Raw genomic sequence first — 15212 nt, 5'->3', positions numbered from 1 at the left:
CGGTGGAGAAGGATAGAAACTTCTTGCTTGTTTCGGGCTCTTTGAAGGGTAGTGGGGAATCGGTGGTCATTATTAATGTGTATGCCCCTCAGAAGTTGCAGGATAAAAAGAGATTATGGGTTCTTCTTCGACAGAAGATGGAGCATATTAATGGGTTATGTATTATGGGTGGAGATTTCAATTCCGTTAGATCGCTTGACGAGAGGAGAAATTCAAGGTTTAATGCGGGTGCGGCTTTTGATTTTAATGAGTTTATTTTTGATGCAGGGTTATTTGAACTTAGTTTGAAAAAGGGCAAATTCACATACGCGGTGGGGAACAAGCTTAGTCGAATTGATTGGTTTTTGGTTTGTGAAGATTTTGTGAATAAATGGCCGTTTACGGAGTACAGTATTTTACCTCGGGGAAAGTCGGATCATAATCCTATTTTATTGAAAACCTTTACATGTAATTATGGGCCGAAACCTTTCAGGTTCTTCAATTCTTTGATGGATAGGCCGGGGTTTGAAGAGGTGGTTCGAGATACTCTCCAAAATTTTTCAGTACAGGCCCCCTGGATTTTGTGTTGATGTTGAAGTTTAGATACCTTCGAAAGGAAATTACAGAGTGGCGTATCACATGGAGTGAAAAAGAAAAGGAAGAGGAGATGACTATTACTGAGGAGTTGTGCAAGTAGAGAAAGATTTGGAAATACGAGACTTGGTGGAGGAAGAATTGTGGACTTGGGAAGAAGGACGTAGGAGGCTTGCTCAGTTGGATTTGTTTAGAGCTCGGGATTTGAAACAGGGAGCTAGGAATAAATGGGCTAAAGAAGGGGACACTAACAAAAAATTTTTCATGCTTCGATTAACTGTAGGAGGGTTGCGAATTGCATACCAGGATTGATTATAGATGGGCAATGGAAGACGAAGCCAACAGAAGTTAAGAAGGAGGTTTTTCGGTTCTTTAGAGACAAGTTCAAAGAGCAAATGTATACGAGGCCGAGTTGGAAGGGATACGGTTTGAAGAATATTTCGGAAGAGGATTGTATAGCGCTGGTGAAAAACTTTTTTGACGAGGAAATTAAAAATTTTATTTTTGACTGTGGGGATGACAAAGCACCAGGCCCAGATGGTTTTAACTTTCGTTTTATCAAACGCTTTTGGCACTATTTTGCAGGTGATTTTCGAAAAATTATGGAGGTTTTTCACCAGCAGGGCACCATTAGTAAAGGGGTGGGATCGTCGTTTATTACATTGGTCCCGAAAAATAAAGATTCGACTTCATTGACTGACTACAGACCGATTAATTTAATTGGGGTGGTTAGTAAAGCTATTTCAAAGATATTGGCTGACAGAATTAAGGCGGTTTTGGGTAATGTAATCTCTGATTCTCAGTTTGCATTTTTATCTGGTAGATTTATTTTGGATGGCCCTATGGTTGTTAATGATTAGTTTCTTGGGCGAAGTATGTGGGTAAAAAGTGTTTTTTGTTTAAAATTTATTTCGCCAAAGCCTATGATAATGTTAGTTGGAATTTTTTTGTTGGATGTTATGAGGCAGATGGGTTTCCCTGAACTGTGGTGTACATGGATTAGGGGTATTTTACAGTCAGCTAGGTCTTCTGTGCTAGTGAATGGGGCTCCGACGTTTGAATTTGGATGTGAAAAAGGTATTAGACAGGGAGATCCTATCTCTCCGTTTCTATTTATTATCATTATGGAGGCGCTGTCGAATATGTTCAGTAAAGCAGTTCAGATTGGTTTGTTTAAAGGTGTTGTCCTTTCGAATGATGGGCCAGTTATTTCACATTTTATGTTTGCGGATGATGTTATGGTTTTCGGGGAATGGTCGGAAGAGAACTGTGTTATGATGAAGAGAATATTAAGAGTATTTCATATATGCTCCGGCCTCAGAATTAATTTAAATAAATCGGTTATGACTGGGGTCGGGGTTGATTGGCAGGAAGTTAGAAGGCAGGCGGAAATAATGGGTTTTAAGTACGGTTCCATTTCGTTTAATTACTTGGGAATTAAGGTTGGCGCCAATATGAATAGAGTGGCGAATTGGGAGCCGGTGTTGGAGGTGTTAAGGGTTAGATTATCAAAGTGGAAGGCGAAAACATTATCAATAGGAGGTAGATTGGTGTTAGTTAAATCAGTTTTGGAAGCCCTTCTGAGTTATTATTTTTCTTTGTACAAGGCGCCTATCACTATATTAAAGAAAATGGAATCGTTTATGAAGAACTTTCTCTGGGGAGGAAATGAGGATGTTAGAAAGATGCATTGGGTCTCGCGGGAAACCGTCACTAAACCTAAGAAGAAGGGTGGTTTGGGGTTATCGAATTTGTTTCATTGTAATAGGGTGTTGATTGCTAAATGGCCTTGGCGATATCGTATGAATCCGGATTCTTTATGGGCGAGAGTAGTTAACGCCATACATGGAACTAATAGAACATGGGACGTGTATCCGGTGAGGAAGAACATGGTTAGCGTGTGGTCGAATGTGATAAAGGAAGTGTCGTCGCTGAACAGAAACGGTGCTGATTTCTGCAGCTTAATTGGCTGTAAAATTGGAAGGGGGACGACGGTTCGATTTTGGTTGGACAGATGGCTCGACGACAGTGTGTTAAAAGATAGGTTTCCTGCTTTGTTTCGGCTAGAAACTAAGAAAAAATGCTTTGTATCGGATGTGGTTTCGATGGAGAACATGGGGATCCAGTTTAGTTGGAACTGGAAAAGGACGCCTCAAGATGAAGAATCGCTGCTGCAGCTTAACAGTCTGAAACAACTTCTGCAGCAGATTACGGTTCGGTTGGGGCAGGATGATTGGCGATGGAGCGGCGATAAAGATGGTTGTTTCTCGACGGCTGCTGTGCGGAATTGGTTGGTTGGGGATCTAGAGGTTACTCAGCAAAATGTATTTGAATGGTGCAAATGGTTACCTAACAAATGTAATATCTTCATGTGGCGAGCCTTGATGGATCAGATTCCAACTAAAGTCGCCCTTACAAAGAGGAATATTTTTACAGAAGATATCCGTTGTGTGCTGTGTGAGGAAGGGGAGGAAACGGTAGACCATGTATTTTCTGGATGTGGTATCTCAACCGGGGTGTGGGATATTGTATCTAAATGGTGTGGTATTCCTAATTATTTCACTTTTAGTCTAAAAGATGTCATGGAGCTTCATAACGTGCAAGGTATGTCGACAACACACAAAGAGATTGTTAGAGGGGTGATTATAGCGTCTTGTTGGAGGTTATGGAAAGCTAGAAATGAGTTGATATTTGAGAACAAAGTGGTTAAAGTCGTGGAGATAGTGGCAGACATCAAGGCGCTAACATATTTATGGTATAGTAATAGTAACAGTAGTAAAGGTTTGGACTGGGAGAATTGGTGTAAATTGTATTTGATGTAAAGTTTTGTGGCGGCCTCTTCTCTCCGCCTTGGAGAGTTGGAGGGTTTCGCGTTTGATGTTAATGAAGTTCTCTTTTCAAAAAAAAAATCAAAATAGTAAAAACAATATATATTTCATGATCCAAACGAATAAATTTTAATGAATTACAGTATACCTAATGGCTAATTACCCGATACATATCAATTAGTACTGAGTCATGTATGTAACACGATTATACAATCAGTTATGGAACTAAGATTATCAATACTCGTCTCATTGCTATCCTTATGCATGTTTTATATTTATTGTTATAACCATTTCATTGTAGCAAAGTATTTAATTTTTAATTATGATAACAAACTAGCTTAAAAAATAATTAAACTTAAATCTTATATATTATGAATTGTTAAATTTATAAAGTTTCAAAAATCATAACTATTACATAATTAGAAATACAATAAATTTGATCAAAACATATTAAACATTACATAAAATAGACTATTACTAAACATACGTATAATTCATCTTTAAGCTTCCAAATATTTTCCATTAGATCATGTTGTAGTTGATGCTTAACTAAATCATCTAAATTATTGAACCTTTGTAGGCTGTAGCTGATTCTTAACTAAATCATCTAAATCATTGAACATTTTGTAAGCAGAGCTCAAATTCCATTATGGCTCATCTTGCGTAATTTGGTGGATCTTGATCAAAATCACTACTACTGGACCAATAATTTATGGCAAATCAATTGCCCTTAATAATCGTATTACTACGTATTATAATGCATGCATGCATACATTATATTATTTAATATTTTTATTCTCCGATATCTTACTTGACCTCGTACATTTGTTCATCAAGCTTTGAGGACACCCAATTAAAGGCTCTCTCGATATCCTTTCTTGCATACTCGCATCTTTTTTTAATTTATTTTTCCAGGGTTTATGGTTGTGTAAAGTGTTCACTGGGTGTATGTGTCCCATTCATTGTAAAATTTATTTTTCCAGGGTTATAGCTCATTCAGTATACATAACATCCACAAGGTAGTATGACTAGTATCGTTGGGTGTATGTGTCCCATTCATTGTAAAATGGTATGCAACATCTAATACGTGCCCGAATACTTTAGATTGGTTGAGCAAGCGTGTTTCATTGTTAGATCTTGCTACGCCGAATTGGCCGAAACATGCATACCAGATCTATAGGTTTTGCGATGCGACTGCTTCTAGCATAATTTTCGAATATCCATGGTTGCCTTGCATATATTGGCATTTAAATGCAACAAAACATTATTTTCCAAGCCCATTGCAAAAAGTCAATGTTTGCTAGCATTATGGGAAGGTCGTGTTTAGTTGAATGTCTTTGTAGTAACCATTGGATGTCACTAAGGTTTGGTTTTCCAAAACATTGTTTTGAACAAACTCCAATAACACATCTACAAAACTTCTATGCATGTTTGCTTACAAGTCTTTCACCAATTCATATGTATTTGTTGAACTAGTATAAAAGGGAAAGACCCTTTTTACCTAGCCAGTGTGTCTTTGCGTAAAAACCGGAAAATATAAATATTTGGAGCAATATTAGTTTTTACTTAAAACTAGTCTTAAGTCGCCCACGTTGCGGGGAGGGAGGCGTAATACTGTGCTACCAACGTTGCGGAACCAAGAGCATAAAATCATTTTAAGTAGCAACCAAACAACGAACAAAAGCGGAAAAAAATGTAAAACAAAAACACGAATTTATAACAACCAATGACTCACGTGACATAAAAAGTAGACGAATTTGAATTTGAATTTATACCGACACGTATTAGAAAGTGGAGAGAGTAAAAAAACCCGAGGGACCAAATATTATCACCAAACACCGTACTAAGTAGCAATCAAACGACGACAAAGTTGAAGAAAAACGTAGATAAAATTAATAAAAAAACTAAACTCATTTAATTTTTGTAGCAAAATTATTAAAAACCAAAATACAAAATTAATTAAAAAAAACTCTAATGCTTACAATGAAAAAAATACAAAAGTTAAAAAAAAAAGTAATTATTATTCATTAGTATGCTTAAAATTAATATATAAGTAACATTTTTTTCTCAATTTATGAGGGACTAAAAGTGTCAAAAAAAAGAAGTCACGTGCCAAAGTCAACAAATGCAAACATTACTATTACTTATGATGTTATGGATTAATACTATATATTAATATGTGTATTACGGTCTGAATTTAGTTATGTTCTTTAGAGTCGAATAAATACAATAGAAGAATACAAGCATGGCACTTAGGATGGTTTAGTTGGTTATTAACTATGTGTAACCAAAGAAATTTGACAAGCGAGTGAGGATTTTTACAAACTCTCTTATACGGTTTGGCTTATAGTTTGAACAAAGCAATCATTAGGCCAAACCAAAATGAGCCAAGTAAGTAGAGTTAACCATGAGATCATTCTCGAGTATTCAACCCAGACTTACAAACCAGGCTTTGTCCGGTTCCCAGTCAAACCGCAATATACTTGCAAAAAGTACCAAGAGGATCTAAAAAGATAACAAACAAACGTACCCGGTAACATCTCACTCAAAAAAAAAAAAAACATATAGCTATAAACTACAATTTGGGATATTTGTCTAAGAGCAATTGCATGAGTGTGTAATTGAAGGCAGTGTATCAAAGCATTAGCTAGTTTGAAAACAAGAAGAATTGAGACTTGAATGTGTAATCTGACGAAAAGGAAACCGCATCAAAGCATGGTCGAAGCTGTCTTCGGAAGATGAGGCTTAATCGACTCCACAACCACCTGGTGTTCATAATATCAATTAGCAACCACCTACCACTTTTCATTTCACGTTTTTTTTTCTTTTATCATAATTTTAACTAAAAAAAATGCAGCCCAATGTACGAACATGTGACGTACGGAGCATTTCATTATTGCAGTATAAATTTACCAAAAAGAAGTTGATACCCCCCCCCCCCCCAACTTGAAAAAACTAGAGTTAACTGCCATTTTCATCCCTGTAGTTTGACCAGACCAAATTTGTACCATTTCCATCCCTCACATTCTTGAAACATGCCAGTTCCGTCCAAAAACGCATGAGTTAACTGCCATTTTCGTCCCTGTGGTTTGTCCAATTATTCGATTCAACTTTAGTTTTTTTGGATGGAACTAGCATGTTTCAAGAATGTCAGGGACGAAAATGGTACAAATTTGAAATTTGAAATTTGGTCTGAACTGACATAATTGGACAAACCACGGGGACGAAAATGGTAGTTAACTCAAAAAACTATTATATCCGCAAACTTTTAAAAAGATAAGTTTAAAAAAGAAAAATCCAAGAAAATCGCTTACCCTCCCATCATAAGATAATGATGCAAACAACCAAGGCTCCCGGGAACTCCATGACAAGCCTGTATTTTCAACGAGTTAAAAAACGTCCATTGGATTAAACGAAGAAAGGAGAAATGAAACCAAATTACCATAAACACTGTCTTCATAGTCACTGTATGAATGGAGCAAGGACTCCGTCCATTTAGTAGTGGAGTTGGACACACTGTATAAAAAATTAAAAGAGGGTAAAAAAAAGGGTACGGGACGAAAAACGTACGCATAAATCCAACACAAACATAAAAAACAACGAGTATAAAGAGAGACCTATCAGATGATTTTTCATCGTTGCTAGGAGAGGCAAACCACAAGTTGACAGCCGAGTCTGTTCCGGCACTCTGCATATGGATGCCATCCGCAAATCGTTAGACAAAACGAAACTGAAAAACATAAAGTGGAATCTAGGAAGTGTTTATCAGTTTATGTATGTGCATATACACAAACACGTGTATAAGTGTATTTATTAGCGTGTGTGTGTAGATAGAGGGGGGAGGGGGCGTTGAATATAGAACCAACATTAAGCAGAGAAACACAAACAATTGTTCATAAGATGTTTATCTAACCATATAATCGCATCTCTTTTTCTGTACCACTACATGTAGTTATAAGTTCTTATATTGTTCTCGACTTAAAATTGGTTAGAGTAGAAAAGCCATTTTCGTCCCTCAAGTTTGGCTACTTTTGCGACTTTCATCCAAAGGTTTGTTTTTCAGCATCTGGATTCAAAAGCTTTGAAATGTTGCCATTTTCATCCAGCTCGTTAACTCCATCAATTTTTTAACAATAAGTCAAGGGTATTTTCCTCTGTTTAGACATTTTTTTTGTGATGATTAAAGGGTTTGGGTAGGGAGAAAGTCAACAGAGGTGGATATAATGGAACGAGTTGGACGAAAATGGCAAGATTTCAAACCTTTTGGATCCAGATGCAGAAAAACAAACCTTTGGACGAAAAGTTGCGAAAGTGGCCAAACCTCCTGGACGAAAATGGGATTTTACTCAATTGGTTATGTATTGAACAACACCACCCTATAGGCCTTTCTATATCTATGTGTACACGTGAAAGTACATGTTTGTGCGTGTGTGTGTGTAGAGAGAGAGAGAGAGAGAGAGATTGGGAAAATACAAGGATGAGCCCTTCATATTCAGGATTACTTCTAACAGCCCAAGTCCTGCCAAAAAACAATGAAATGACCGTCAGATGAAAAATTGGTAATCATAGATGAGAGAAAATGCATGCGCTAGCTTGACCCACTAATGACAATTAAGCAAAACAATGCAGTATTACCAGTGTGCATGTCCAGGGAGCTCTGCAACAGGAGCCTTCGACATTCTAAGATCCCATATGTTTATTCCAGATTCATCCGCAGCTGTCACCTGTATTGTTTGTTAATATATATATATATATTTCCAAATATTAATATAAAACCAACTGTAGAATTGAAGTAGGACAGAAGTCGAATCAACAGACTTACAAGCATATGCTTGTTCTTGCTATCATAATCCATACTACGAACATGGGAATATTCCATTGTATTTGTTTTCCTGTAAAGCAATAAACAAACGTGTTATACGTTCCTGTTTCTCAACATCAATCAATCAATCATACCCAGTATAATCCCACTCATAGTCAGGCTACTAGTAGGGTCTGGGGAGGGTGGGATGTAGGCAAGCCTTACCTCTATCCCAAGGGATAAAGAGGCTGCTTCCGGTGAGACCCCCAGCTCCAAAGCCACATTCAACCATAATCGTCAAATGAATCATAAATAGGCATATAACTACTTTAGAAGCAACTAGAAAACATAGGTCCTGGAAATATTCATATTAAAGCTACGACGCAATAAAGAGAGCCATAACATACACGCAAGCAGTAGACACAAAGGCAAGCACTAACATGCAAGGGCTACAAAAAACAACTAAAAAGCAAGGCTCCTAGACAAGTAAAAGTCCTTAACCTTAATACCCAACCGTACCAACCTGCTAAAAGTCCTTAACCTTAATCCTACGTCTCCACGAACACCTATCCTCGACCATGTCCTCAGAAAAGTGCAAGTCTATTAAATATTCCTAATTCGCTCATCCCAAGTCAGTTTCGGTCTACCTCTACTCCTTTTTCCCTCGACGGTAAGAGTTTCCACGATTCTAACTGTGGCCGTTGTTTGCCTCCTCCTTACATGGCCAAACAATCTCAACCTCCCCTCAATCTTACCGATATACTAGTTACCCCTAATCTATTCCTAAAAACTTCATTTCTTATCATGTCCAACCTGGTAAGCCCACAAATCCACCTCAACATTCTCATCTCCGCTACCTCTAGTTTACGCCGCTTGTGTCTTCTTAATGGCCCAACACTCTGTTCCATATAGCATAGCAGGTCTAACTGCAGCCCTATAAAATATCCCCTTTAATTTGGTTGGAAACCTCTTGTCACACAATACCCCAGTCGCTGCTCTCCACCTACACCATCCAACCTGGACACGGTTTGACTGTTTCTCAACAACCACAGGTCTGACTGTTTCTCAACAACCAAAATGATATTTATGAGCAAGATGCAAGCAATACACATATAGTGTCGGTCATAAGACGTTAATATCCCTATGTTTGGTCAGTTACGTTTTAAAAACATTAGAAACACGTCTGCTGTAGTAATGGCAATTTTGACCCATTTACTTATTAGGGGAGGGATCATGAGAAAACTCCTCTTTGTGAGAAAACTATATCTAACCATTACTAAACCCTAATCCCTAAACCTTAAGAAATAAACCCTAAACTCCAAAAAAAACTAAACCCTAAAGGCTAACGCCTAAAAGCTAATAAATGCTAAAGCTAAACCCTAACCTCTAAAAGGTAAACTCTAAACCCTAAAAACTAAACCCCAGAAAAAATTCAACACAAATATCAATCGTATGATAGAGTTCTCTCGAGTTTTCTCACGAAAAAAGAGTTTTCTCATGATCCTCTCCCTTACTTATTAATCAGTCTATTTGTGTCGTGTCTTATCTTAAATGGGTCAAATCAAGAAATATAGACAAAAGGGTAACAGGTCTAATGGGTCGAAGGTCACCCAAAGTCTACTTTTAATGCACACAAGTATACGACCTCCTGAATAGTTATTTTATTTAAAGATTCAGAATATTATTGTAACAATATACTTTTTGAAAAAATGTTGACCATAATTGAAGCATACTTCATTGTGCGCAAATCCCAGAAGTGGATAGATGATTCAGTAGTTGAGGCAACAACATTGACATCATGAGGATCCCATGCTCCCCCTGACAAATGATGAAGCATTCCAGCTGACTCCTGAGATTGTACCTACACAACTTTTTTTCAAGAATTAGCCTATGAGTTGATGACATGGGCTGGTTGGGTAATTTTTAGTACGGCTAGAAACAACGCAGGTCCGATAGGGTTGGGTTGTCCACTTGTCCCAGTCCACAAACACTTTTTTTGTCCATATTTAAATCTTTATAGATAATTCATGGATTAAAGGCTAAGTATTGGGATGAAACATTAGTTAATGAGAAAACCCTATGTAACAAATATTGTTTTTAATTTTTAGGGCATGTAAAAGATGTAACATACATGTTTTCAAGCGTTTAGAACCAAAAAAAGTCAAAAAAGCGGCAAACGTTTTTTTTAACAAACAAGTTTTTTGTCTAACACTAAACACAACGTCTATTACATATGTTACACAAAACTAGTAATTAAAAAAAAAAAAAAAAAAACCTCTCGGCGCTTTTTTGATTTTTTTGGCCCAAAACGCTTGAAAAATGTATGTTACATGCCCTCAAATTTTCAAAAAAAAATGTTACATAGAGTTTCCAAAGTTTTCTCAATAATTATAGGTTTCATGTATATCCCATAATATGCATTAAATACTTAATACCATAGTTATCAAAGGCGCGAAGCGCACTCAAGGCGCTTAGGCTCCGCTTAGGGCCTAGGCGATAGGCGCAAAAAAAGCGTGGGCCTGAGAAAAAAAAAAAGCGCACTTAAATAAAAAAAAAATAAAAAAGTTCATTAAAGCAATAAAGTACTCAAAACCAAAACAAAAATGTTCATACTTGCATATAAAAAGTCTTAGATAACAAAATACTCAAAACCAACATGTTAATATTCGAAAAAAATAGTTCATTAAAGTAATAAAAGAGTAAGCAAAAAAAATACTGCAGTAAAGCCCTATAAATACTGCAGAAAAAGTGGAATTTACGAATTAATACAAACTGAATATTACTAAACGAGATTTTGATCTTTAGTGATATCATTTGTTAGTAAAATCTCTATAAATACTGCAGAAAAAGGGGATATTACGACTTAATAAAGAAAAATATTAAATATCAATAGGATTTAGGCTGCGCTATAATTAGCTTGGAAGCAAAAGCGCAATTACTGGGAATCGCCCAGAAAAAAAGGCCTAGGCGCCAAAAGCGCACGCTTTTGATAACTATGCTTAATACATCATTGAAAATATAAATATTTAATAACAACAATAAGCAAATCTTCAAATTAAAACGATTAGGAAGTTGTATGCATTAAAAATAGACTTTGTTCGACTTTCAACCTGATCACCCCCATTCGACCCCTTTTATTTCACCCATGTGACTAAAGCGACTTGTTGATAAGTAAATGGGTTGAAATACCACCTATAGATAAATGGATAAGAGATTATAAGCAAGAAAAAGATATTCTTACTCTCTTATACCTGAGCACTCTTCTTTGAAGAATCTAAGCTCCAAAGAAAGATATTCTGCTCATCAATGCTGATCAACTTATCATGTCTTCCAGATGGCCACCAAAGCACACTGCCATTATTCTTCTTTGATCAATATTTGTTCGATGGAAAATATAATACGTCACATAAAAGGAAAAATGTCTTTGGATTGTTTTGAAATTGAGATTTTGAAAAACTACCAATACATGATGTCATGATCCATGACCTCTGTTGATAGTTTAGCTAACTGAACAGATGAAGAATCAAATTCATGCTTCATAAAAACGTAATATGGAGTTAAATCTTAAAGTTTCATTTAAACAGCTAGCTGACTCTTCAGTTATACGTTGTATATAGAAGATTAAAATCATGGGCATCCTCAAAAATGAACCAAAAAAAGCGATATTAAAGTGACCATAAAAACTTCAAAAGTGAAACCTACGCAAAGATACACTTAAAGTTCTAAGGTCATTTGACGATTATAAATCATCATCATCATACTCAGTAAATCCCACCAATAGCAAAGCTAAGGTAGCGTCTGAGGAGGGTAAGATGTAGACAACCTTACCTCTACCCCGTAGGAATAGAGAGGCTGCTTCCAGTGAGACCCCCGGCTCGTTGACAATTATAAATGTGATGATATATACGCCAAACAATGATGCTTTAGCAAAACATAACTCACCACTTAATCTTTGATTTGTGCGCATCAAGTGAAGCAATACATTCTAACTGAGGAGAATTTGACTGGCCATACAATTCAGGGATTTGCCACACAGCTGCTTCATATGATTCACCTTCAAAAGCAGAGAAAACAGTAAACCTTATACATCATTAAACGTCTCGACTCTCGATAACACTATACATATAAAGCACCTTAGGAAATGTTGAGTTTTGAAAGAAAAAAGCATATATATTCCAAATTTAGGGTTGTACTTCTTGTCTTTTTTCAACTTGGTCTAGAAACAGAAGCCTTATCTTCATTGCTCAAGCTGAGGCTGTTTACACTTCCTCATATTCTTTAAACAGCAAGATTAACGAAACTAAAACAAGAATCCCAAAGTCCGCCATTAGACTTTCATAGTTGCACATCCCCTTCCTCATTATATCATCAAATAACTAAACTATCTTAATTTGACATTTGGATGAAATGGTGTGATACGTGGTTGAAAACTGGTGATTGTAATTGCTTAATTTGATGTTTTTACACAAGTTTTAGTTTCGAATTGCCTACTCTTGATTAGATTTGTGTTTTACAGGTTTACTGGAGTTTAAGGAGCTTTTCGGGAGCTTTACGGGTCACCGGAGCGAAAACGGGACCACCGGGAAGCGACACGGGTCAACCGGAAGCAAGGAACGCGAAAAACAGAAAACCCAACATCTGGGCACCGTCGCCGACGCCCATAGGGGCCGTCGCCGACGGTTTGCACATATGACCGTAGCCTGATTTTCTCCGTAGACAGCGAATTAGGCCGTCGGCCACTCTCAAACTTCCACACACCGTCGCGATGTAAAAAAGCGATTTTACATCTAAAATTGGATTAAAGTTCAACATTATATATCATGTTCATGGGGGCAATTCTTTCATCACCAAAGCCCAAAAGAAGTATAATTGCAGTCACATTTTAAATACGGTATATTTTACAATTCCAGATTCATAATTTTTTGTCTTACACTGATATCATCTAAGTTAGCCATTTTTATAAACTGGCAATGTATGTTTCAAATTCGAAATCATCCGTGTTACCAACTTCCAATCATAGTTATTAAAGGCGTGAGGCGCACTCAGGGCGATTTGTTGGGCCCGGGGCTTTATTTGCGCCTAGGCGTTCGCTTTAATAACTATGACATGAACCATAGTTATTAATGGCGTGAGGCGCACTCAGGGCGATTTGTTGGGCCCAGGGCTTTATTTGCGCCTAGGCGCTCGCTTTAATAACTATGCTTCCAATAACTTAGATCACAAAAACTCTATCAGAACCTCTTCTCTTCAGAGCACTTTACCAAAGTAGAAAACCAGATCAGTCCTGATTCCATCTAGATCTCACTCTGACCCTAACCTAACAAACTCTTTCACTTCTAACCACAATGCAATCAAACAATCACTGTCATCACAATCAAGCAGACACACATCAACAAAATGCAACTAAAGTGAGGTAAGCATCAATCTCATATCATAACGGAAGGATCTAGAGCTAGTAACTACCATAACAACCACACCTAACAACTAGCTCATAACCAACTGACTATACATACATACAACACATAATAGCAACAACAAATCAACCACATACCAGAAGAGAACACAGTAGAAAACACGCGTTGATCAAACGGACACGAAGCAAGGTCCCAAATCTCATTCGGATGCGAAAACAAACCCTCGCAAACAAGTTCCGTACCACCAGATGAAAGTCTAATCAGATGCACCTGAAAAAGACACATATAAACTTCATTTCAACCAGATCAAAACCCTAACGAACGCATTAACGCAATTCGAGATCAAATCAAACCAAACCTCGTTTTCTTCTTTGAGACTGAGAGTACCGGTGAGGAAACTTGTGTGATCTGTATCGGCTTTCACATCTGCAATGCATCTTGCCTGTAATTGAGTGAATGCAGATGAATTTGATGTGTGAAATTAGGGCTTAAATTAGTGATTGATTGACCTGATATTTGAGACCGTAACCGATTCCAGTTGATCCTCCTTGCATTTGATCTGAGGGATGATTTCTTTCTTCTGTCAAAAGTGTTTGTGTTGTTGTTTCAATCAGCTGATGAAGATTTTAGGGGTATTTCTGTGTCTGATCTGAGATTTTAGGACAAGTTTAATTAATTTGGGTTTTTAGGTAGGAGAAAGAAATTCATTTGATTGGTTTACAAAAATTATAGCTATAGGTTGGGGCGCAAATGAATCGAACGTTTGTTGAACAGTTTGGGAAATATTCGGTGAGAAGATCGTTTGTGTTTGTTCGCTTAATAAATAAACGAACATAAATAAGTAATTCCGTTCGTTTAGTTACATGAATGAACATGAACGCGGTCCTTTCATTCATTGATGTTTATGAACGTTTAACGGTTTGTTCATTCGCCTCGATGCCAAAATTTATATAAGTCTCAAACGAGCGTTCAAGCTAAACACCCTAACTCCTAATAAAACTTATTTATATGAGTAAATCATGTGTTTGTCATCACCACTTTGGTGGGGTGGTAGAGGCTTTATGTCTCTTGGGGAGGGACTAGGGTTTAATTCCTGACATGGGATAAAATTTGGTGTAATTTAAGAGTAGTGTTACGTAACCTTTGCCGTTCAAAAAAAAAGTAAATCATAAGTGTCTAAAATGACTTGATAACACCAAAAACATCAACAAAAACTATATGATTGGTTTAAGAATAAAGAGAAAGCATATGATTTATATAAGAAAATATTAAAATGGTGACAACATTCATCTTGTTCTATTAGTATCAAAATAGTAGTACTTAACCTATTTTGTATTTAGTTGATCAATCCCAAATTAACATGATAATTCAATATATGATCTATCCTATAGCCAATTAACTAACCGCTTAAAAAATTAAATTCACCACGCATACAAGAAAGAGCATTTTAGTTGATGATTGGGGAACTCGAAGTCGCACCCGATAATTTTGACATGTTTAAATCAGTTGATGAAAATTTTAGGACAAGTTTAATATTCAGAATTTTAGAATATTTGAAAATATGGGTATTTAATTAAGAGAAGAAATCATTTGATT

General features: G+C 36.7%; 1 protein-coding gene across 1 annotated transcript; it reads right to left on the bottom strand.

Annotated features, from left to right (window-relative positions):
• Window positions 1-5768: 5768 nt before the first annotated feature.
• On the bottom strand, window positions 5769-14317 carry LOC110908020 (WD repeat-containing protein DWA2). Its single transcript, XM_022152922.2, has 13 exons — window positions 14126-14317; window positions 13975-14058; window positions 13754-13886; window positions 12145-12256; window positions 11454-11553; window positions 9936-10063; window positions 8224-8293; window positions 8037-8125; window positions 7875-7920; window positions 7019-7089; window positions 6844-6917; window positions 6716-6774; window positions 5769-6166 (listed from the first exon to the last, which is right to left on the bottom strand). The coding sequence occupies exons 1-13, from the start codon at window positions 14168-14170 to the stop codon at window positions 6110-6112; spliced, it is 1068 nt and encodes a 355-aa protein (XP_022008614.1). The 5' UTR covers window positions 14171-14317; the 3' UTR covers window positions 5769-6109.
• Between the last annotated feature and the right edge of the window lie 895 nt (window positions 14318-15212).

This window comes from Helianthus annuus, chromosome 14, assembly GCF_002127325.2.
Source record: "Helianthus annuus cultivar XRQ/B chromosome 14, HanXRQr2.0-SUNRISE, whole genome shotgun sequence".
Lineage (NCBI taxonomy): Eukaryota > Viridiplantae > Streptophyta > Magnoliopsida > Asterales > Asteraceae > Helianthus > Helianthus annuus.
Note: the sequence above shows the minus strand (reverse complement) of the source record. Positions and strands in the feature narration are given on the sequence as shown.

What these genes read in the sequence shown, in the direction of transcription:
- LOC110908020 (XM_022152922.2), bottom strand. Translation starts at nt 14,170, where the DNA reads ATGCAAGGAGGATCAACTGGAATCGGTTACGGTCTCAAATATCAG. An exon ending in GTTACGGTCTCAAATATCAG is followed by an intron (nt 14,059 to 14,125) that starts GTCAATCAATCA and finishes ACTCAATTACAG; the next exon opens with GCAAGATGCATTGCAGATGT. An exon ending in TTCTACTGTGTTCTCTTCTG is followed by an intron (nt 12,257 to 13,753) that starts GTATGTGGTTGA and finishes CTGCTTTTGAAG; the next exon opens with GTGAATCATATGAAGCAGCT.